This window comes from Podarcis cretensis (assembly GCF_951804945.1).
Source record: "Podarcis cretensis genome assembly, chromosome: 12".
NCBI lineage: Eukaryota > Metazoa > Chordata > Lepidosauria > Squamata > Lacertidae > Podarcis > Podarcis cretensis.
Window position 1 is genome coordinate 1084668 of NC_137181.1, and position 22532 is coordinate 1107199.

At 45.5% G+C, this 22532-nt stretch overlaps 3 protein-coding genes across 4 annotated transcripts in view; 1 reads left to right on the forward strand and 2 right to left on the reverse strand.

Annotated features, from left to right (window-relative positions):
* LOC307227193 (uncharacterized protein) overlaps positions 1-21077 on the reverse strand; it is a 112764-nt gene extending 91687 nt beyond the window's left edge. The window contains exon 1 of the mRNA XM_079996435.1: positions 20337-21077. The gene's annotated coding sequence lies outside the window, so the exon portion shown is untranslated. The remainder of the gene's footprint in view (positions 1-20336) is intronic.
* Positions 1-22532, forward strand: part of LOC307199270 (uncharacterized protein) — a 178964-nt gene that overhangs the window by 118730 nt on the left and 37702 nt on the right. For both annotated transcript variants that reach the window (XR_013831831.1, XM_079947071.1), the window contains one exon: positions 21101-21183. Coding sequence is in view for 1 of the 2 variants with exons in the window: in XM_079947071.1 (XP_079803197.1) it covers positions 21101-21183 (83 nt within the window). In the remaining variant the exon portion in view is untranslated. The remainder of the gene's footprint in view (positions 1-21100; positions 21184-22532) is intronic.
* LOC307199083 (uncharacterized protein) lies at positions 4470-22002 on the reverse strand. The gene is made up of 6 exons (XM_079946695.1): positions 21921-22002; positions 10412-10917; positions 8450-8531; positions 8118-8197; positions 7011-7137; positions 4470-6919 (listed from the first exon to the last, which is right to left on the reverse strand). Exons 1-6 carry the CDS (start codon positions 21976-21978, stop codon positions 5292-5294), a joined length of 2481 nt encoding a protein of 826 aa, XP_079802821.1. The 5' UTR covers positions 21979-22002; the 3' UTR covers positions 4470-5291.

A 22532-nucleotide genomic window follows, 5' to 3' on the forward strand; every position in this document is an offset into this window, starting at 1 on the left:
CAGATCGTGAAGCTGAGGCTCCAAGACTTTGGCCACCTCATGAGAAGAGAAGACTCCCTGGAAAAGACCCTGATGTTGGGAAAGATGGAGGGCAGAAGGAGAAGGGGACAACAGAGGACGAGATGGTGGGACGGTGTTCCTGAAGAGACCAGCATGAGCCTGACCAAACTGCGGGAGGCAGTGGAAGACAGGAGGGCCTGGCGTGCTCTGGTCCAGGGGGTCACAAAGAGGCGGACAGGACTAAACAACAACAACCACAACCATCTACGCACAACCCCAGGGGTCCTGACTAGGCGTTTGGTTATGTGATGCTCAGTGTTGTCTGTTAACTCTGCTCCGTCCTGTTTGCCCTTTTTCTGCTTTTGCTTAAACCTAATCACGAAGCAAGAAGTCAGACTCTGTCTGGCCTCGAATAATGAAGATTACGTGGTAGATATTTCCACAAACCTGTTGTGCTGTTTTTGTGATGTACCAATGAAAGAGCCCCAAGGCCTTTCCGGGGAAGAGAGGGGAGACTCGCCAGATCTCAGAAGGGGCCGCCCAGGCAGCGCCTGCGCAGGAAAATGAAAAAAGGTCTTTTATTTTTGGCCCATATCTTATTTCTGGATGTTTCCGTCCGGCCACAACCTCTATCAACAAAAGTGACTGCTGCATAAACCTAAATGCGGTTTCTCTGCTTGCCATTCTTTTCTCCCCAAAGCGCAGAGCATCCATTGTTACAAAGGAAGGTAATTGCAGCCCTCCTGCAAACCACCCGCCCCCCCCGGCTTTGCAGGGAGCAAGGAGGGGGTGCAGGACCCTGGGGGGCACGCATGATCTGGACACGGCCCCCCTGCAGCCCTGGGACCCCCAAAGGGAGGAGAGAGAGGGGAGACTCACCCGATTGCAGCAGGAGCCACCCAGGCAGCAAAGCTGGCAAAGGAGACACGCAAAACATCCACCGCCCGCCCCCCCCCTTGCAGGAAGTGACTGGGGAGGGGGAGGGGCTTTGTTCTGGAAGACCTGTCCCCCCCCCCCATTCTTCATCTCCTCTCTAGGAATGCGGCTCAGTTCCTTTGAACCCTTGGCGAGCCAAACATCCCAAGCTCATCCCCCCCCCTCTCTCTGCGTTTCCTTCCTCCACAGCCGGAGCGCAGGAGGAGCCCCGCGCATTGCTGCCCCCCCCAGATGCTGTGTTTTGGGGGATCTGAGCTGGTCTCTCCCTTGGCCAGAAAGAGCAGGAGAAGCTTGCAGGGGAAGCGTGCCCCCCCCCGGGCTGCATCTCCTTTCACCCCCATCCTCGCCTCCTGCTTGGCTGTAGCCAAAACCAGACAAGAAGGAACCAGATCCCACGTGCAGCTGAGTCCCGTTCACGGATCGCCCTTCCCCGCAAGGCTGCGGGCCTGGCGAGTTGAAGGATATGGGGGGGTTGAAGGGGGGTGGATGTAGGGGGGGTTGAAGGGGGTGGATGTAGGGGGGGGGTTGAAGGGGGTGGATGTAGGGGGGGGTTGAAGGGGGTGGATGTAGGGGGGGGTTGAAGGGGGTGGATGTAGGGGGGGTCCCACCCCTTCAAGGCAGCGTCCCTGTCCCACCCCCTTCCTTCCTTCCAGTCTTCTGGGGGCCTGATCCTGGACGCCCAGGAAGACACCTCTGCCACTGTAATCCACTGGTCTACAGATGCCTCAGAGGGTTAGCTACCATTTTCATTGTCCCATTAACTTGCATATAGTAGGTATCTAGTTCACAAAAATATTCTCTGCAGAAAATTTTCGTTTCTTCTGATCGGCCATAATTATACAAACCAGCACTTTCTCCCAAAACCTAGTACTGTTAGGTATATAAAAAGGTAAAGGACCCCTGGACAGTTAGGTCCAGTCAAAGACAACTATGGGGTGCGGCGCTCATCTCGCTTCAGGCCGAGGGAGATGGCTTTTGTCTGCATACAGCTTTTCCTGGTCACGTGGCCAGAATGACTGAACCGCTTCTGGAGCAACGGAACACCATGACGGAAGCCAGAGCGCACGGAAACGCCCTTTACCTTCCCGCCGCAGTGGTACCTCTTTATCTGCTTGCACCAGTATGCTTTCAAACAGCTAGGTTGGCAGAAGCTGGGACAGAGCAATAGGAGTTCACCGCTGTCAAGTGGATTTGAACCACCAGCCTTCTGAAGGGCAAGCCCAAGAGACTATAAACCAATGTTTCAGGGAGACATTGCCCTTGCCACATCTCCAGCATAATGCAACCTTAGCAAATCCTTTTTATAGAGACCTCTATGTGGAGTCCAATAGATTCTAAAATACGTTCCCACCGTCCAGATAATATTGACATTTCTCATTCTTTATTCCAATCATTCCTTAAGGACTGCATATCAAACTTATTTATTGTTAGTAAAAGGTAAAGGGACCCCTGACAATTAGGTCCAGTCGTGGCCAATTCTGGGGTTGCGGTGCTCATCTCACTTTATTGGCCGAGGGAGCCAGCGTACAGCTTCCAGGTCATGTGGCCAGCATGACTAAGCCGCTTCTGGCAAACCAGAGCAGCACAGGGAAAGGCCGCTTACCTTCCCGCCAGAGTGGTACCTATTTATCTACTTACACTGGTGTGCTTTCAAACTGCTAGCTTGGCAGGAGCAGGGACCAAGCAATGGGAGCTCACCCCATCACGGGGATTCGAACTGCCTTCTGATCGGCAAGTCCTAGGCTCTGCGGTTTAACCCACAGCGCCACCCGCGTCCCTTTATTGTTAGTACGTAGGTATAAAAAGTAATTCCTGGCTTTCTAGTTTCAAGTGAATTGCTCAGTTGTTCCAGTATCTCACATGTCTCAGAAACTGAGACAGCAAAGAGACCAGTTAGGAGATGTTGTAACTGAAGATATTGCCTCCGGGCCCCAACTGGTAGATGATATTTTTGTCTTTGAGAAGCATAACTATAACATTCCTCATCTATCACTTGCTCCAGAGTCAATACACCTGTTTCCACTCAATTTTTCCATAGTACCATCTTTTTAGCAATTTTTACTATGGGGTTTCCCCACAGGGCGAGTTTGGCATGCGAGTATAGATCAACTTTATTTTTATTAGGCAATATGTTCCATATCTTTCTAAATGACTTTGTTGATTCTAGAGTCACCTGGGATTTCAAATATTTTGATCCTAGTATTCTCCAGCCCACCAAAGGGGCTGTATGTGCATATTCTAAGGTCACCCACGTCGGAAAATTAAGACCAACAATGAGTTTCCAGTATTTAATACATGACAGTGTCGTTGTTGTTTAGTTGTTTAGTCATGTCTGACTCTTTGTCACCCCATGGACCAGAGCACGCCAGGCACTTCTGTCTTCCACTGCCTCCCGCAGTTTGGTCAAAATACATGACAGTAGATAAGTATAAAGGCATTTGCTAGAGTCCTTCCCAAAGTGTCCAAAGCTCTTGGAAAAAATCCTCCATAAACTTAGTTGCTTGAGCCCGAGTAGGAGAATTGGTAACCCCATTACTATCCATGAGAGTTGAGATTCCAAAATAGTGAGGCTCTTGAGTTGTTTTCACACGACAACATGTATGTTCTCCCTCTGCTGCTGGCTTTCTAGCTGTGGCCTTGAAGCACACTCCTCCGATCCTCTCCCTGGTGCTGATCCTGCCTTCCCTTCCTGACACCTGGGGACCTGAGCACTAAGGAAGTTCTCCGGCTGGTGCGGTGGTCAGTTTCCCTTGGATAGAACACCCATGTACCACTCAAAGGCTTTTCATTCTTCCACTCTCCCTTCTCCTCTTCAGCAGTGCAGTGCAGCAGCAGACAAAGCTGATCCTATTCTAGGCTGCAACAACCAAAGTGTAGTGTCTGGATTGAGGGAAGAAATAGTCATGCTGTATCCCAAGTTGGTTAGACTCTATGAGAGTTCTGTGTCCAGTTTTGGGCACCACAATTTAAGAAGGATATTGACAAGCTAGAACATGCGCAGAGGAGGGTGACCAAGATGATCAAGGGTCACATGGAAGATGGAGCAAGCTTGTTTTCTGCTGCTCCAGAGGGTAGGATCCAAATGGCTACACATCAGGAAGAAAATTCTGATGGTGACCTCTCCTTCCTTGCAGGTTCATCACCGGAGGTTGAACGACTATTTGTCAGGCATGCTTCAGCAGACACTCCAGCATTGACACGGCCCTGGTAGTCCCTTCCAACTCTACAATTCTGTTTCTATGCCTCTCCTAATAAAAAGGTAAAGGTACCCCTGCCCATACGGGCCAGTCTTGACAGACTCTGGGGTTGTGTGCCCATCTCACTTAAGAGGCCAGGGGCCAGCGCTGTCCGGAGACACTTCCGGGTCACGTGGCCAGCGTGACATCGCTGCTCTGGCGAGCCAGAGCCGCACACGGAAACGCCGTTTACCTTCCCGCTGGTAAGCGGTCCCTATTTATCTACTTGCACCCGGAGGTGCTTTCGAACTGCTAGGTTGGCAGGCGCTGGGACCGAGCAGCGGGAGCGCACCCCGCCGCAGGGATTCAAACCGCCGACCTTTCGATCGGCAAGCCCTAGGCGCTGAGGCTTTAACCCACAGCGCCACCTGCGTCCCGTGCCTCTCCTAATAGGCATTCTTTAATGGGAAGTGACTTGGGCTCTCTGACCGAAGCTCCGTCCACATTCTGAGCACCGTTAGGCTTTGTCCCCTGTGGGAATTCTTCCATGGGCTGTGAGACTTGTCTTCTGGGCAAAGCTCTTCCCACATTCCAAGCCCTTATATGGTGTCTCCTCCCTGTGAGTTCTTTCATGTGAAGTGAGACTTCTCTTCCAACTGAAGCTCTTATATGGCTTCTCCGCTGTATGAATTCTATTTTTTTAATCATTTATTTTAGATTTTTATTTTTTAACAATGTCTATAATCATTACATTACGTACGTTCAGATTTCAATTTTCCCCTTCCCTGTGGACTTCCCTCAACTTCCATCACTGGTTTATTATATCTTATATTACATTCTGCTGTTTATATTTACTTCTATGTTGTCGTATTAAGTTTCGTATTTTTGTAAATAAAATTCCAAAGTTTATTTAAATCCTGCCAATGACTCTTTTTTTGTTGTTCTTTCTGCAGATATGATGTAAAAGGTTCCCAATATCTCAATATTGTCTTTTCCCCGACAGTTTATGTGTTAGCTTTGCCAACTCTGCATAGTACCTCAGCTTCTCTTGCCATTCTTCCTTTGATGATATTTCCCCAGTCTTCCAGTTCTGGAAGACTGGTACGCTGTATGAATTATTTGCTGGGAAGTGAGATGGGCGCTTCGAATGAAGCTCTTTCCACATTCTGAGCACTGGTATCATTTGTCCCCTGTGTGAATTCTTTGATGGACAGAGAGCTGGGCACTCTGACTGAACCTTTTTTTACATTCAAAGCACTCATACGGTTTCTCCCCTGTATGAATTCTTTGATGGGGAGTGAGACTTTCCTTCCAAGCGAAGCTCTTTCCACATTCCATGCACTGATATGGTTTGTCCTTGCTGTGAGTTCTTTGATGGGAACTGAGATGGGAGTACCGACTGAAGCACTTTCCACATTCCAAGCACTGAAATGGCTTCTCACCTGTATGGATTCTTTGATGGTTCTTAAAGCTAGCACTGTGACTGAAGCTCTTTCCACATTCCAAACACTGAAATGGCTTCTCACCTGTATGGATTCTTTGATGGGACATGAGACCAGTTCTCTGACTGAATCTCTTTCCACATTCCAAGCACTCAAAGGGCTTCTCCCCTGTATGGATTCTTTGATGGTGCATGAGACCTGCTCTATGAGTGAAGCTCTTCCCACATTCCAAGCACTCAAAGGGCTTCTCCCCTGTATGAGTTCTTTGATGTGAAGTCAGACAATCCTTCCGGCTAAAGCTCTTCCCACATTCCATGCACTGATATGCTTTCTCCTTGCTGTGACTTCTTTCATGTGAAGTGAGACTTCTCTTCCGACTGAAGCTTTTTCCACATTGCAAGCACTGATACGGTTTCTCCCCTGTATGAGTTCTTTGATGGGAAGTGAGAATTTCCTTCCGGATGAAGCTCTTTCCACATTCCAAGCACTGATATGGTTTCTCCCTTGTATGAGTTCTTTGATGTAAAGTCAGATTAATCTTCCAACTGAAGTTCCTTCCACATTGCAAGCACTTATACGGTTTTTCCCCTGTATGAATTCTTTGATGGGAAGTCAGACTTTCCTTCCGGGTGAAGCTCCTTCCACATTCAAAACACTGAAATGCCTTTTCCGCTGTATGAGTTGTTTGATGGGATGTGAGATGGAACCTATGACTGAACGTCTTTCCACATTCCGAACACTGATATGGTTTCTCTCCAGCATGAATTCTTTGATGAAGATTGAGATTATCCTTCCGACTGAAGCTCTTTCCACATTCCATGCACTGATACGGTTTGTCCTTGCTGTGAGTTCTTTGATGAGAACTGAGATTGTAGTACCAACTGAAGCTCTTTCCACATTCCAAGCACTGATATGGTTTCTCCCCTGTATGAATTCTTTGATGGCGTGTGAGACTTTTCTTCTGGATGAAGCTCTTTCCACATTCCAAGCACTGATATGGTTTCTCCCCTGTATGAATTCTTTGATGGCCTGTGAAACTTATCTTCTGGATGAAGCTCTTTCCACATTCCAAGCACTGATATGGTTTCTCTCCTGTATGAATTCTTTCATGGGCTGTTTGATTGACCTTGCAAGCGAAGCTCTTTCCACATTCCAAGCACTTATAGAGTTTCTCCACTCTGTGAGTTCTTTTATGGGAACGGAGATACGATTTCCGAATGAAGCTCTTTCCACATTCCAAGCACTGATATGGTTTCTCCTCTGTATGAATTCTTCTGAAGCTTTCTATACACTCCAAATATTGATACCGCTTCTCCATTGTGTAGATTTGGTCTCCCTCATTCTTCCTTTCTGATTCATCACCATCTGCAACAAAAAAGAAACGGATCACAGCCTCAGGGACTGAATTTCAAAAAGAATTCCAAAAGAGATATTGTAATCCAAAAGGCAACCTTACCAAGAGACTCCATGATCCCACGATTCTCCTCCATTACTTCCTTATACAGAGCTCTTTGGTCAGGATCCAGCAACTCCCATTCCTCATCTGTGAAATGAACAGCTACATCTTCAAAGCACACCAGACCCTAAAATAAAAAGGGAAAGGTCCCCTTCTTAGACAACATACAGATTATCTACTACACATTGCTCTGTTGTTTTCTGCCTGTTCATTGCTGTTTTGTTTTAATGTACAGTGGTGCCTCGCAAGACGAAATTAATCCGTTCCGCGAGTTTCTTCGCCTAGCGGTTTTTTCGTCTTGCGAAGCAAGCCCATTGACGGCTTAGCGGATTAGCGGATTTTAGCAGCTTATTGGCTTAGCAGATCAGCTGATAAGCGGCTTAGCAGCTTAGAAAAAGGGGTGGGGAAGGGAAAAAACCCGCAGGAACTCGCAAGACATTTTCGTCTTGCGAAGCAAGCCCATAGGGAAATGCGTTTTGCGAAGCACCTCCAAAACAGAAAACCCTTTCGTCTAGCGGGTTTTCCGTCTTGCGGGGCACCACTGTAATTGTTTTGCTGTACATTTTTATTATGGATGCATATTTCAATGTTTTAACAAAACTGTTTTTGTGTGTGTATTTTAATGACTGGTATTAAGCTTTTGGGGGAATGGATGGAATGCCGCATGGTGATCTTCAAATAATTCTCTCTGCTCATCGATTCCACTTTCCCAGATGGAAGGATCCTCTCTTTGCTCTCCCCAACTACTGTTCTGGAGGTGGGAGGAACCTTCACAATGCATTAAAGTCAACTTCAGGGGGTACTGCGGGTCACGGGGAGGGGAATGAGGGGTAAGGTGAATTCTGGCCACTGTTTGAATGAGGGGTAAGGTGAATTCTGGCCACTGTCAACTGCTTAGAAGCCTATTTTAGCATTAAATGTTAAATCTGTAAATAAAACTGGAACTACTGATAAATAATATTAGCAACATTCAGGAGGCTAGTCAACGTGAGGTGATTGTTCACCATTCTCAGAACATACGGCTCCTGCAATGGCCTTTACAGCCAAGAGAAGGAGGAGAGAGATTCATTAGGGACTCTTTGCCCCACAATCCTTCATTCTCCCTACCTGATCTGGTTCCATGGCTGCTGCATGTCTGCCTTCATGCAAAGATGGATAAGCATCTCTTGCCAGCATCATTCTGTCATCTGTGAGAGACAAAGGTAAGTGCCAGGCCATTATCACATGCTTCTCTTAGAGGTGAAGCAGTGCATCTCTAACTACAGGTGGGCCTGTAAAAAAGTCACACCTACTGAGTGCATTTTGACATTTGTATCTTAGCTAGGTAAAAATACATGTCCCCACTTTGGGCTCTTGGCCCCTAGTGTCCTCCCCACAGATTAGAGGCAAAATCTACAGGATGTGTGACCAAATGGGAAAAAACCCTCCTTCCTCCTTACCCAGTGGTCTCTCTTTGGTGTCCAATGGAGTCTTCTCTGCCACAGAGGAATCCAGGCCCGTTTCTGCAAAGATAATCTTTCCCTGAAAGGGCAAAAAGGATTGGAAGCAGAGAATGGAGAGAAATATTAGAAAAGGACTGGGAGAGGCAAAAGCTTTAGGGGTATCCGATCTCATTCCTTGGAGGCTTTCCAAAAAAAGATTGGGGGATTAAGAGAGAATTTTGGGATGACTTCCGGGTTGGCGCCATCGCCGAATGGCGGACTCCCTCCGAGCTCCGGAGGGAGCCTGCTCGGCAGGGGCTGGGTCCTACCGCACCGGCGACGCGGGGACCCTCAAAAACCATGGGCGCTGAAACCCATGGACATGGTGACCCGGCTGGCACCTTTTGCGCCCCCCCGACCCGCGAAGGAGCCTTTTTAAAGGCTGCGGAGCGGGTGACAGGGGGGGGATGGTGCTTTGAGTCCTTCGCTTCCCCTGCCGAGCGAAGCCGCATGCCATTCGACGGAGAGCGCTGACTTCTTCTATTGAAAATCTGGACTTAAAAGAATAACCCGTGAGTAATCGGAACCTGGACTAAAAAGGGGGATAATTTTTTTAAAAAAATTCGGAGCGAGCGGGGGAGGCACAAAAAGGAAGTCAGCCCCCCCCTGTTGTAGAAGAGCTAAAGCAAAGGATTTGATAACTAAGATCGAGTGCAATCCTATTTTGACAAAGTTATTAATTTCACGAGGGAAAATCATAAGACTGAGCTGGAGGAGAAAGGTGGAATTGAATTAAAAAGCAACCCCCCCCCCGGAACCCTGGGAGCGATTTGTGAGAGCGCCGGGAGAAGAGAAATAGAGGTTTTGACAGCTGTCAAAGAGCTGTCAAAGCGGAAGAATAAAATAGAGATCTTTGTTACAAGGACTTTGCCGGTTACATTTGTTATAAATTGGATACAAATTGTTACAAACAAGGAATAACAAGTTATTTTGACTGGTGGACGTGATCTGGAAGGGAATTTAGTTATTGCAATCCATCTAGAGGAGCCGAGGGACATTACAAGTATTGTTGGCGTGGAATTTGACCAGAACTTTCTATCTCCTGGGAAACTGCAGAAATGGAACACTATTTTGTCTACAGAGGTCTACGCACTAAAGGAGACAATAGATTTATCTATTGAAGAATGAAAAGGACTTGACGTAATGTTTTGTTCTTGAATAACAAGCCTCTGCAGAGGAATTAGAAGCTTTTGGAATTGGAACATTTGTGCAGGAGAGCAGGGAAAAAGAAAAAGAAAAAAGGAGGAGTGAGATCAACAAGAACAACAAAAATAATAAGAACTGGACAAAGTTGGAAGTGGGAACATTTGGGACATCCAGATTTGACAGGTTTAAAGGAATAAAATTGGAGCTTTCACCCCTAGATATAAAAATCTGGATGGAAGAAATGGGCCTTTTTTGAGACAGACTCCTTCCAAGATTGGACATTCGAAACTAAAGATGACTGGGAAAGGACTATGGTTTAGAGAGATGTGGGAACTCCAGGAAGATATCAGACGTCGAGGAACATTGGGAACGCAACCGGGAAAGGGGGGAGGGAAATTTGGAATCCAAAGGGCGTAAAATTATCTTTTTTTATTTTTCTTCTATTGTAATCTGTATTGCATATTAAAGGGGGGAAATCGCGGAAGGGAACAGGTCGATTTTAGGGGATAGGAAAATATTTTTAAAATTGAGTCAATGATAATAAGTTTAAATTTGGGATAAGAACTTGTTGAAATTCTTTTTTGTTTATTTGTAAGAATTGGAATACAGGAGGGGGAGGGGAGGGGGAGTCCTGAAAAGATGTTATTGGGAAAAATATTTTATGGAAAATCTTAATAAATATTATTTAAAAAAAAAAAAAAGAGAGAGAATTTTGGGATACTGTCTCTCATGTTCAGAGCCCCTTGGGAATATTCAGAGGAAAGTCTCTCTCACCTGCTGCTCCGCCTGCTTTCTCTCCTCTGCCCGACTCAGGAGGAATCCTTCGGCCAGGGCCACCGCCTGGGAACTTGTCTCCGCTCCACATTCTCTCACCCAGCTCTCCATCTCTGGTGGAAGGACAGCCAGGAACTGCTCCAAGATCACCAGGTCCAGCATCTCAGCTTTCGTGTGCCTTTCTGGCTTCAGCCACTGATGGTCAAGGTGGTGGAGTCGGCTGCAAACCTCTCGAGGTCCTTTGGCTTCCTGGTAGCAGAACTGCCTGAAATTTTGTCTCTGCAATTCTGAGCTGAAGGTGTTTTCCTTACCCTGGATCTTCAGCAGAGAGTTTTCCCAGATTCCACCGCTGTTCCCAGTTTGAGTGGCATGGCCTCTTCCTGCTTCAGGGCCAGCGGAGTCTGACTCATCCATCTGGGCTCTGTGGAATCCCCCAAGAGATCGGAAGAAAGCTCTTGGTCCTACTGCCAAGTTCTGTCTTTCCCAAGTAGAGGCCTTTGCAAATCCTACAAAGCAAATACATTGTTCTGTTATGAGATTGATACACAGCCAGGAAAAGAAAAAGATTCCTGGAATATTATTAGGAACCAGGGCTGGACTGCAACACATCCCAGACTCTGAACTTTCTTTTTCAAAAAAGGAAAAGGAGAAGCCGGCGTCCAGCCCTACTAGACGTTAGTATGCAAAATGTGCAGGAAACATTGGGAAGGTCTGTCAAATGAATCAGCCTAGTTGCTCCTGCCTTTCAGTGTTTTCAGTCAATGAAAGAAGTCAGAACTGTGATTGACAAGTGAGTCATTTGTACAAGTGTAATTTTGACACTAGGCTAGAGCCTCTGCAGCCGCTGCAACCTTCCAACAGTTTGACCTCACCCCAAAGGCACACTCTCCCATTGTCTCCTGAGACAAATGGATGCCAACCAACCAACCAACCAACCCACCTTGGGATCCTCAAGAGCTGCTCTAGCCATGTTCAAATATATAAAAGGATGTCACATAGAGGAGGGAGAAAGGTTGTTTTCTGCTGCTCCAGAGAAGCGGACACGGGGCAATGGTTCCAAACTACAAGAAAGAAGATTCCACCTAAACATTAGGAAGAACTTCCTGACAGTAAGAGCTGTTCGACAGTGGAATTTGCTGCCAAGGTGTGTGGTGGAGTCTCCTTCTTTGGAGGTCTTTAAGCAGAGGCTTGACAACCATATGTCAGGAGTGCTCTGATGGTGTTTCCTGCTTGGCAGGGGGTTGGACTCGATGGCCCTTGTGGTCTCTTCCAACTCTATGATTCTATGATTCTATGATTCTCCCTCCCACAGTTCAGTGACCATTTCCTTCCTGCTTCTGTCTCATTTTCTAGCCACTTGGAATGTGCAAAGTTCTCAAGACAAACTGCTGGGGTGGAATCCCCTTTTCTTAGGTCTGAGGGCCAAAGGATAGCACTATAAACAAGTGAGAAGGGCTCACATTCCTCCTATGATTGTAAATAAATTCTCTATTTGTAAGTGCCCCTTTCCAGCTCCAGCCAGGTTGCCCAGCCCTGTCCCCTTGGAGCAGAGATGACATGGCCAGGGTACTCTCTGCTGTGGATCAGATAGGATCATCGCAATGCCCTCTAAGTGGAACTGCTCTTGAGGATGGTTCAGAATCTGCTCCAGATTGTTGGCTGGGCTCCCTTTCTTTATGAAGGGCATTTATTTCCTCCCTTTTTCTCCAAGGAGCATCCATGGGTATACCCCATCTCATTGAATCCCTCCCATTACAACCCCTGAGAACACATTTAATTCCTGTTTTAAAACAGCTGCATTGGTGGTCCCTTCATTTCCAGGTCCAATTCAAAGTGCTCACAGGAGTATAATATAATAATAGGAATTTATTATTTACACCCCACCCATCTGGCTGGGTTTCCCCAGCCCCTCTGGGAGGCTCCCAACCAAATATTAAAAACACAATACAACATTAAACATTAAAAACTGCCCTAAACAGGGCTGCCTTCAGGAGGGGTTCACTTAGCCCTCCCTCAAAATATGTCAAGAACCACCTTCTTCCCTACAGACCCTCTTGGCTGTGAAATTTGGCAGGGGGGCCCTCTTGGTAGTTTCACCCCCTTGAGAGTCTAGGGTGGGGGTGGCCCAAGAGAGGGCATCCTGGGGGCAGACCCCCCCTTGGGGGATTCCCTCCCCACACAGGCTCTTCCCCCTCTTTCCCAAGGCCTCTGACAACGGAGGACCCAGCCTATTCTTCTGATTATTATTTGTTTTGACTTTTAAAAATATTTTTAAATGGTTGCAATCTGCTATGGAACAGTGGTAATAGTAGTAAAAATACCAACAAATAATAATAATAACATAAAGCCTCAAGCACGGGAAAAAAGCCTCAAGTTACACACAGACCTTCTAGAAACGGGGGTGAGGGGTGTTTGGAATCTGTAGTTTTGAGCATTTGCCTCAATCTCAGGCGCTGACCTCTAATAACTGTTACCGGAAAATCCGAGGGCTCCCTTGGACAAAAGTAAAGACACCAACCAGAGTAAATTGAAGCAAATCAGCAGCCTGTAGGCTTGGTCTTTATTGAAGAAAGACTGTCGCGACAGGGTGCTCCCCTCACTTGCAGGTGAGAGAAAAGACCCAGAAAAATGGTGTGCAAGACCTTATAAAAACTTTTGAAATTCCCCTCCTCTAGGTCTAGCCCACCCCCAGAAACATCATGCATACATTACAGAAAGGAGGGGTTGAGGGAGGAGTTGTGGTGGTGACATCATGCATATATTACAGAAAGGAGGGGTTGAGGGAGGAGTTGGTGGTAACCTGAGTGTCTTGTCACCTGGCTGGTTCCTCCTTTCCCCCCTCCCCATGAGTCACTTCCAGGAGACAAAGGGGAGTTTGCAGTTTCCTGCCCCCAGAGGGAAGATCTGATCATTGTCCTTTGTTTCAGTCCATGCTGAATCCACTCCCATGTGCAAGTTCTTTGTGATCTTGATTGTCTTCTGTCTGGGATCATCAGGGTTGGCATGGGCAGGGCTCCTGTGTATGTGCTGAGACAGTGAAGGGATTATGGCTGACCAGGACTAAGCCACCCCCCTTTGTTAGTTCTTGTCATATGGAGTAAAATAAAAATGGAACAGTGCAAATCTGATGTATGGTTGATTTTCTTATGAATTTATAACAGAAGTGTGGCGTATGTAGTGTGTGAGTGTGTGTGAAGTTTGTACAAACAGAATGATTGGGGTGGGGGGGTTCCTGCTACATAACGAACCATATGATGTAGATATTCTCGTAAACTAATTGTGAAATACAAATGACAAGAGAAGACTCGGTCAGTTTATCTGTATCCTTTCTTCTTCCTAGTTTTCTCCTTTTGCTTCATCCCATGAGGTATTTTCCCTCAAAGTCAGAGCAGAGTGTGGGGGGAGGAGACTCCGAGGTTCCAGCAGAGGGCAGGAGCCCCCCCCCTCTCTGATTGGTTGCCAGCCCTTTTGGAGGGAAAATCTGAGGAGCCCTTTCTGAGGGAGAGAGTGGGCAGGGCCTGATCTGAGAGGGATATTATTATTATTATTATTATTTGGAGAGGCCCTTTTCTGAGGGAGAACTGGCTCTGATCTGAGGGGAGAATCACTCTAGCCAGAAGAAGGAGTCTCACAGCTTAGAGAGGAAGAAGACCCAGTGGAGGGTCTGGGGAGAATATGGAGGCAGGAATTAATCTGGAGGGCTGAGTCTGAGGAGGCAGGAGAGGGAGGAGCTGTGGGAAAATGGACTAAACCAGGGTCTCCTTCCAGTCAGGAGGGGAGAGATCTCCTAGGAAAAGGAGACCCCCCCCCCAAATGAATAACAAGGGCTTCCGGAGGCGGCACCATCGGTAATGGATTCCCTCTGAAACAGAGGGAGAAGCTCCGCAGAAATCGGGTCCACCGCTACAGCGAAGCGGAGGACCCCCCAAAAAAACCCGCATGCGGGAGAAGCCTGGGGCCATGGGACTCAGTGGGCACGCTTTGCGCCCCCCCCCCCGAACTGTCAAAGGAGCTCTGAAAAGAGCTTCGGAGTGGAGCGGGGGTTTAGCGCTGTGCCGGAGTCGATCGCTACTTCTGCGGAGGGAAGCTGCACAGCAGTTACCAGAGAGCGCTGGCCTTTTTCCTGTGAAACTTCGGATTAAAACAGCTATCCGTGAGTAAGAATTTGGAAACGTGGAAAAGATCAAAGCATAAGACCTATTTAAATTGGACTCTGAATTTGAACTTGATACTTTGATCGGGACTTGAACTTGAACTTAAATTTGGACCTGAAATCTGTAAAGTGCAAACAGGAAGTCCGCTTTGCCGATCTTGTAAATAGAATGAAAGCAAGGGACAAGGGAATTTTGAACCATTGACTTTTCTTTATATAGAGCTAAATTTCACTGTCAGACCAAAGAAACCCCCCCTAAGTAGGGAAGGGGGGGATAAAAAATCCACCACTTGATCCTTGATATCGGTCTGCTTTAAACAACTGGAAGGCTATTGTGAATGCACCGTTTTATGGATATTGTAAATTTACTGTTGAACTCTGCAAAAGACTGGCAACAATTTAAGGGAGCTTCCAAGTTTGTAACTGTTTTACTCCTGCAACAATTGGGAAGATAACTGGGGAGCTTATGAAGTTACTGTTTAACAACCATTGATGAAATAACTTGTTGCTCTGCTCCCCTAGAGGAACTTTGTGTCATAGCTGGGGATTTTCCACTGCAGCTGTTACTGTCTATGGTTAAGAAGTAAGTCTGGGAACTGTGTGTGTGACCTTGATTCTCAGAGGCAAAGTAATGGATCAAGAAAAACAACTAGATAAGTTGCAAGAAAAGCCTCCGGAAAAAGTATCAACGAGAGCTAAAGTTAAACAACAGCTGCAGGCACAGCAACAATATCTGCATAGAAGACCATCAGCAGCAGGACTCTCTGCCCCACAAGTTACAGAAAGGGAAGAACCAAAAGGAGCAGGATTGGACTCTGCAACATTAGACAAGATCCTATCTGCCTTACAAAACCTGACGGCTAAGACTGACTTGAATACCTCGACTATCAATGATCTGGGGCAGAAAGTAAATGATTTGGGGACGAATGTGAATTCTAACACACAGGCGATTGACAGATTGCTGCAGGAATCTAAGGAGACAAAGAAGACAGCAGAGGAAGCGAAAGAGAGGGTACTGGCAGTAGAACAAAAGATACCGCCAATAAATAAAAAACTGGATAACTACAAGGCACAATTCTCTCTGATTGAACTTAAAGAGAAACAGACTAATTTGAGAATTAGGGCGGTCCCGGAAACAGAAGAAGGAGATTTAATAGAACTTCTTACATCGGAATTTGAGGAGTGCTGGGACCTGGATCCAGAAAAAGAAGAATTCAAGATAGTGAGTGCTTTTTGATTGGGAAGGGTCAAAAGGAAAAACAGAGCGAGAGACTGCTTGATTGTCTTAAGGTCAAAAGAAGAAAGAGATAAAATATTGAGTCTCCACTACCAGAAAGCACTCGAGATTCAAGGGGTGAGAATTGAGATTTTTAAAGATATCCCGAAATACTTACTTGACCTTAGAGCCAACTACGGAAATTTGGTGGACCTGCTAAGAAGAAACAGTATTTTGTTCAGGTGGGAATTCCCGCAAGGCCTCTCGTTCACATTTAAAGGTAAGAAAATAAAGATAAGATCAGAGGAAGATAAAGTGAGTTTCCTGAGAGACTTTGGAGAAGAACTACGAAGAGAGGCCAGAACAAAAGAATCGGAAATACCAGGATTGGGACCACTTGACCTAGGAAGAGCCCCCTTGGGACTGGACCAACTAGAGAAAGAGACACAGCCATCAGATCAAGAGCAACTTTTAGGAGCTGTTGGAAGATCATCATAACAACAACAACATGTCTCTGCAGATGCTAACTTGGAACATTAGAGGTTTGAACTCCCCTAGTAAAAGGAAGAGGATTTTCCATATGTTGAAAAAGGAACAATTGGACCTGATTTGTCTACAAGAAGCACATATAACAAGACTCCATAGGAAATTATTGATAAATAAAAAGCTAGGCCAAGAATTCATCTCATCGGACAAAGTTAAAAAAGAGTTGTGATTTATGCAAAAGAGAAACTATCACCAAAATTTCTCCTTAAAGATGAACATGGACGATTTGTGGTAATTGAAATACAATTTCAAGGAGAGAAATTATTAATAATTGGAGTCTATGCACCTAATGAGGGGAAATCAGAGTTTTACAAGAAACTGCATGAGACGTTAATGGACTTTATGGACCAAACATTATTTTGATGGGAGATATGAATGGCGTTGTGTCGACAAATATGGATAAATCTAAAAGACAGGTAGTCACAAAAGATGGAAGACTACCAAAGACTTTTTTTGAACTGACAGACAATATGGATTTGATTGATATTTGGAGAACTAAAAACTCCCTAGGTAGAGAGGGGACTTTCTTCTCTGAAGCTAATTTGACTTGGACAAGAATCGACCAAATTTGGATTACAAGAGGGATGGCACCCAAGATTCGAAAGGTGGAAATCTGCCCAAAAATCTGCTCCGACCACAACCCAGTGAGGATGGATATGAAACTAACACCGACTGGTTCCTTTAGATGGAGAATGAATGACACCTTGTTTAGAGACCCTGAAATTATTAAGAAGGCCCAAAAAATTCTGAAAGACTATTTTGAAATAAATCTGAAGACTACTGTGGAAAAAAGAGTAATCTGGGACGCAAGTAAAGCCGTAATGAGGGGTTTCCTGATTCAACAAAATGCTATAAAGAGGAGACTTCAAGAGGAGAAGAAGGAAAAGATTTTAGAGAAAATTAGAGAAGGCGAGAAGAAACTAAGGACTAAACCTAAGTCACAAGATATTCTACGAGAAATCAAACTACACCAGGCACAATATTTGAAAATGGTCAATCAGGATATAGAATGGAAGATTAAACAAATGAGACAAAAAACTTTTGAATCGGCCAATAAGTGTGGAAAGCTGCTAGCTTGGCAGCTGAAGAAAAGACAAAAACTAAACACTGTGACTAATCTTGAAGTAAATGGAAGGAATATACAAAACCCACGAGAGATTCAAGACTGTTTCCAGAGATATTTTAAACAACTGTACGCAGAAGGGCCACAAAATGAAATTAAAATTGAGAAATTTTTGGAAACAAATGGATTACAAAAAATATCTCAAGAGAATAAATTAACATTGAATGACAAAATTTCTGAACAGGAGGTCGAAGGTGCCATTAAGAATTTGCAACTAGGCAAGTCTCCAGGCCCGGATGGGCTAACCTCCAAATATTACAAAGACATGAAAGACTATCTAATTCAACCTTTAATGGAGGTTTGCAATGAAATTATGGAAGGGAAAAGAGCGCCGGAGTCGTGGAAAGAAGCTTATATCACGCTTATACCGAAGAATGAGTCAGAAAAGACACAACTCAAGAACTACCGCCCCATATCCCTACTTAATGTGGATTACAAAATTTTTGCCGACATTTTGGCTAAAAGACTGAAAAAAGTTTTAGTAACAATGATACATAAATACCAAGCTGGCTTTCTCCCAGGCAGGCATTTGTCAAATAATACGAGAAACTTAATTGACATTTTGGAAAAACTACAAGTTAATATTAATACAAAAGCTGTTTTGATATTCATTGATGCGGAGAAAGCCTTTGACAACATTTCTTGGAGTTTTATGAGGAAAAACTTGCAAGGGATGGGGGTTGGAGAAAGGTTTGGAAATGGTATAGGTGCGATTTACTCAGAACAAAAGGCAAAATTAATAGTGAACAATGTAGTTACAGAAGAAGCCAAGATAGAGAAAGGGACACGACAAGGCTGCCGAATTTCCCCTTTGCTTTTTATTTCAGTTCTGGAGGTCTTGCTGAATATGATTAGAAGGGACCAACAGATTCAGGGTATATAGGTCGGGGTTAAACACTATAAACTCAAAGCTTTCGCAGATGACCTAGTATTGACACTACAGGAGCCAATCCCTAGTTCTAAAAGAGCTTTGGAAATAATACAAGAATTTGGTCAGGTGGCAGGTTTTAAATTGAACAAATCTAAAACTACGGTTTTAGAGAAAAATTAACACTGATAGAGAAGGAAAGGTTTCAGGAAGAAATAGGCCTAACACTGGTGAAAAAAGTAAAATACCTAGGGGTGAACTTGACTTCGAAGAATGTAAATTTATTTAAAGACAACTATGAGAAGTGCTGGTCAGAAGTGAAAAAAGACCTTGAAATTTGGACAAATCTGAAGCTTTCCTTACTGGGTAGAATTGCAGTTATTAAAATGAATGTATTGCCAAGAATGTTATTTCTGTTTCAGACGTTACAAATCATTGACAAAATGGACTGTTTCGAGAAGTGGCAAAAGGAAATTTCTAGATTTGTCTGGCAGGGCAAAAAGCCCAGAATAAAATATAAAATTCTCACTGATGTAAAGGAAAGAGGGGGGTTTGCCCTGCCAGACCTTAAGTTGTACTATGAAGCAGCAGCTTTCTGCTGGTTGAAGGATTGGCTACTTCTTGAAAATACGGACATTCTAGATTTGGAAGGATATGATAATGTTTTTGGGTGGCATGCATATCTGTGGTACGGTAAGGCTAAAGTATACAAAGCATTTAAAAACCATATTGTAGGAAAGCACTGTTTAATGTCTGGATGAAATATAAAGATTTTTTGGAAAACAAAACACCAAGGTGGCTCTCGCCTATGGAAGCAAAGGCCTTGAAAAAGCTTAATATGGAATCAAACTGGCCTAAATATTGGGAAATTTTGGAGCTGGAGGGAGACAAAGTGAAATTGCAGAGTTATGAGAAACTTAAAGATAAGGTGCGAGACTGGTTACATTATTTCCAAGTAAGAGAGGCCTACAATTTGGATAGGAAAAATGGTTTCCAGGTGGAAAAATCAAAGTTGGAAACAGAACTGCTAGAACCCAATGCTAAGATATTGTCGAGAATGTATAATCTGCTGTTGAAATGGAATACTGAGGATGAAACGGTAAAATCTGCTATGATAAAATGGGCACAAGATGTTGGTCATAACATTATGTTTGCTGACTGGGAACAGTTGTGGACCACCGGTATGAAATTTACGGCATGTAATGCCTTAAGAGAGAATATTATGAAAATGATATATAGGTAGTACATGACCCCAGTCAAGCTCGCAAAAATCTATCATTTGCCCGATAACAAATGTTGGAAATGTAAAGAAACTGAAGGAACATTCTTTCACCTTTGGTGGACGTGCCCAAGGATTAAGGCGTACTGGTAAATGATTTATAATGAACTGAAAAAGGTATTTAAGTATACCTTCTTGAAGAAACCAGAGGCCTTTCTCCTGGGTATGGTTGGCCAACTGGTGTTAAAGAAGGACAGAACTTTTTTTATGTATGCTACAGCAGCAGCAAGAATACTCATAGCAAAGCACTGGAAGACGCAAGATCTACCCACTCTGGAAGATTGGCAGATGCAAGTGATAGACTATATGGAATTGGCAGAAATGACCTGCAGAATCCGAGATCAAGGAGAAGAGCAGGTGGAAGAGGACTGGAAGAAGTTTAAAGTTTACCTACAAAAACATTGTAAAATATATGAATGTTGAGGACATTGAAAATGAAACGAAGGGGTTCTAGTGATTAAGATAAATAAGAGTACAAAGGGAGGGATAAAGGATGAAAATGAATAACGAATGATATTGCTGAATTAATTGTTAAGTGGAATACAAGAAAGGGAGGCGGGTGGAAGTAAGGGAAATAAGGTTTTGAAGGGTACAAATCTGAAAGAGTTTTTTATGCTAAATTTGTCTTTTATGTGTTTTCTTTTTTTTCTTTTTTCCCCTTTTTTGTGATATCTGTGGATTTTTTTGTTGGCGTGTCAACTTTTTTTCTTTGTAAAACTTAATAAAATATTATATAAAACCAAATGAATAACAAGGGCTGAGAGGATCCCCTGGGTCTGTGGGAAATCCCTCAGGAGTGGGATGATTAAGAGAGAGGCGGATGGGGGGGGGGGTAAATGCCCCTCGCTCAGGAACCAAAGTATTAGGCTGAGAAGGAAGCTGCGCTGTATTAAAAGTATTTAAGTGTAACCCTGCTCATAACTAAGTAAATGACAGAAACCGAGTTAATTCTTTTACCTCCTATGGTAGAAACCTGAACTTCCAACTGAAGTGCAACAAGTGAGCTTTTAGCAACTGAAGTTTGAGAAAAGCTGTGCATGTACTTCAGTGACATCTTTATATTTAGTTTAAGTAGGAAGTTAAGGAGAACACACCTCCTGACCCAAATTTGTTTCACAAACTTTTTTTGTCAATAAAACTGTTCTTGTTCGTTCAGCTCTTTCCTAAGACTCTAAATCACTAAGTTTTCCGCTCACACAAGATCCTCACAAGGTAGCCTGTGGGAAATTGCAGAAATTTGTGTAATTTGCATGTCATGAGGTGGGTCCTCTATTTTTAATGGGGGGCAGTTAGCGGGGTGAATCCACTCCTTTATTAAGTTGATGGTCATTGGTGGGATCCAAGAGCCCAAAGCAGGGTGCATCAATGTTCACATAACTAAAATAAGATTAATGGCTGCCAAGGTCCAAATGCCCTCGGCGCGTGAGGCTTTTTCTGTGGCCCCTCTCTCGTTCGCCATGCACAGCTCCACCTCTGACTTCTCATTCACCTTTCTGTCTCACAGATGGCGGAGGGATTCTGGCAAGACCGCCTCATCCATCTTTTCTTGGTGGCGGAGGAGAAGTCGCGGCTGTGGAACCAGACGAGGTGGGGAGAAGAGAAGGAGCATGGGGGGGGGGAGAGGAGTGACTGGGGGGTGTAATTGGCGTACCATGAGGTGGGTCTGCTATATTTAATGGGGGGCAGCTGGCGGGGTGAATCCGCTACACATGGGAAAAAGATAAAGCCTAATACAGGGCTCAGCAACCTTTTTCAGCAGGGGGCCGGTCCACTGTCCCTCAGGCCTTGGGGGGGGGGGGGCAGGATTATATTGGGGGGGGGAGAGAATGAACGAATTCCTCAGCCCCACAAATAACCAGAGATGCATTTTCAATAAAAGGACACATTCTGGATTCACCCCGCCGCCTCCCCCAAGCAGGAAGAGACCCCCCACTCCTGCAGGGAGGGCCTGACCCCTCCCTGGCCCAGCCAGCCCCTCCTCCCTGCTCTTTCTCCTCCCCCAAGAGGGGCGAAGACTGACTCCAGCCTGACTGACTGAGACTCAACAGGACTAGAGGGGGCTCTGGACCCCCCAGGAGACTCCTCTGCCATTGCAGCAGACTCAGGTCTGGCTGGATTGAAGCAAAGCGGTGAGCAGCCTTGGCTAGGAAGGAAGAACAGGGTTGCAGCCCTCCTGCAAAACCACCCGCCCCCCCCCCGGCTTTGCAGGGAGCAAGGAGGGGGTGCAGGACCCTGGGGGGCACGCATGATCTGGACACGGCCCCCCTGCACCCTCGCCTGCAGCCCTGGGACCCCCAAAGGGAGGAGAGAGAGAGGAGACTCACCCGATTGCAGCAGGAGCCACCCAGGCAGCAAAGCTGGCAAAGGAGACACGCAAAACATCCACCGCCCGCCCCCCCTTGCAGGAAGTGACCTGTCCCCCCACCATTCTTCATCTCCTCTCTAGGAATTCGGCTCAGTTCCCTTTAACCCTTGGCAAGCCGAGCGCCCCAAGCTCACCCCCCCTCTGCGTTTTGCCCCGCGCATTGCTGCCCCCCCCCAGATGCTGTATTTTGGGGGATCTCAGCTGCTCTCTCCCTTGGCCAAAAAAGCTTGCAGGGGAAGCGAGCCCCCCTCCCGGGCTGCATCTCCTTTCATCCCCATCCTTGCCTTTTGTTTGGCTGTAGCCAAAACTAGACCATAGCTGTCAACTTACAATTTGAAAATAAGGGACCAGCAGCCTTGAAAATAAGGGACCTGCAGCCTCACCTGTTCCAGGCACTCCAGTCTTCCTGTCCTCCTGCAGTCTGGTCAAACTCATGCTGGTAGCTTCAGGAACACTGTCCAACCAACTTTGCAACCAGAGGTTCAACTGAATAGAATCTGAATCACATGCACCACAAGGCCTATGCAGCCTCAACTTCAGATGGCTCCCCGGCCTGGCTTTGCACTGCAAA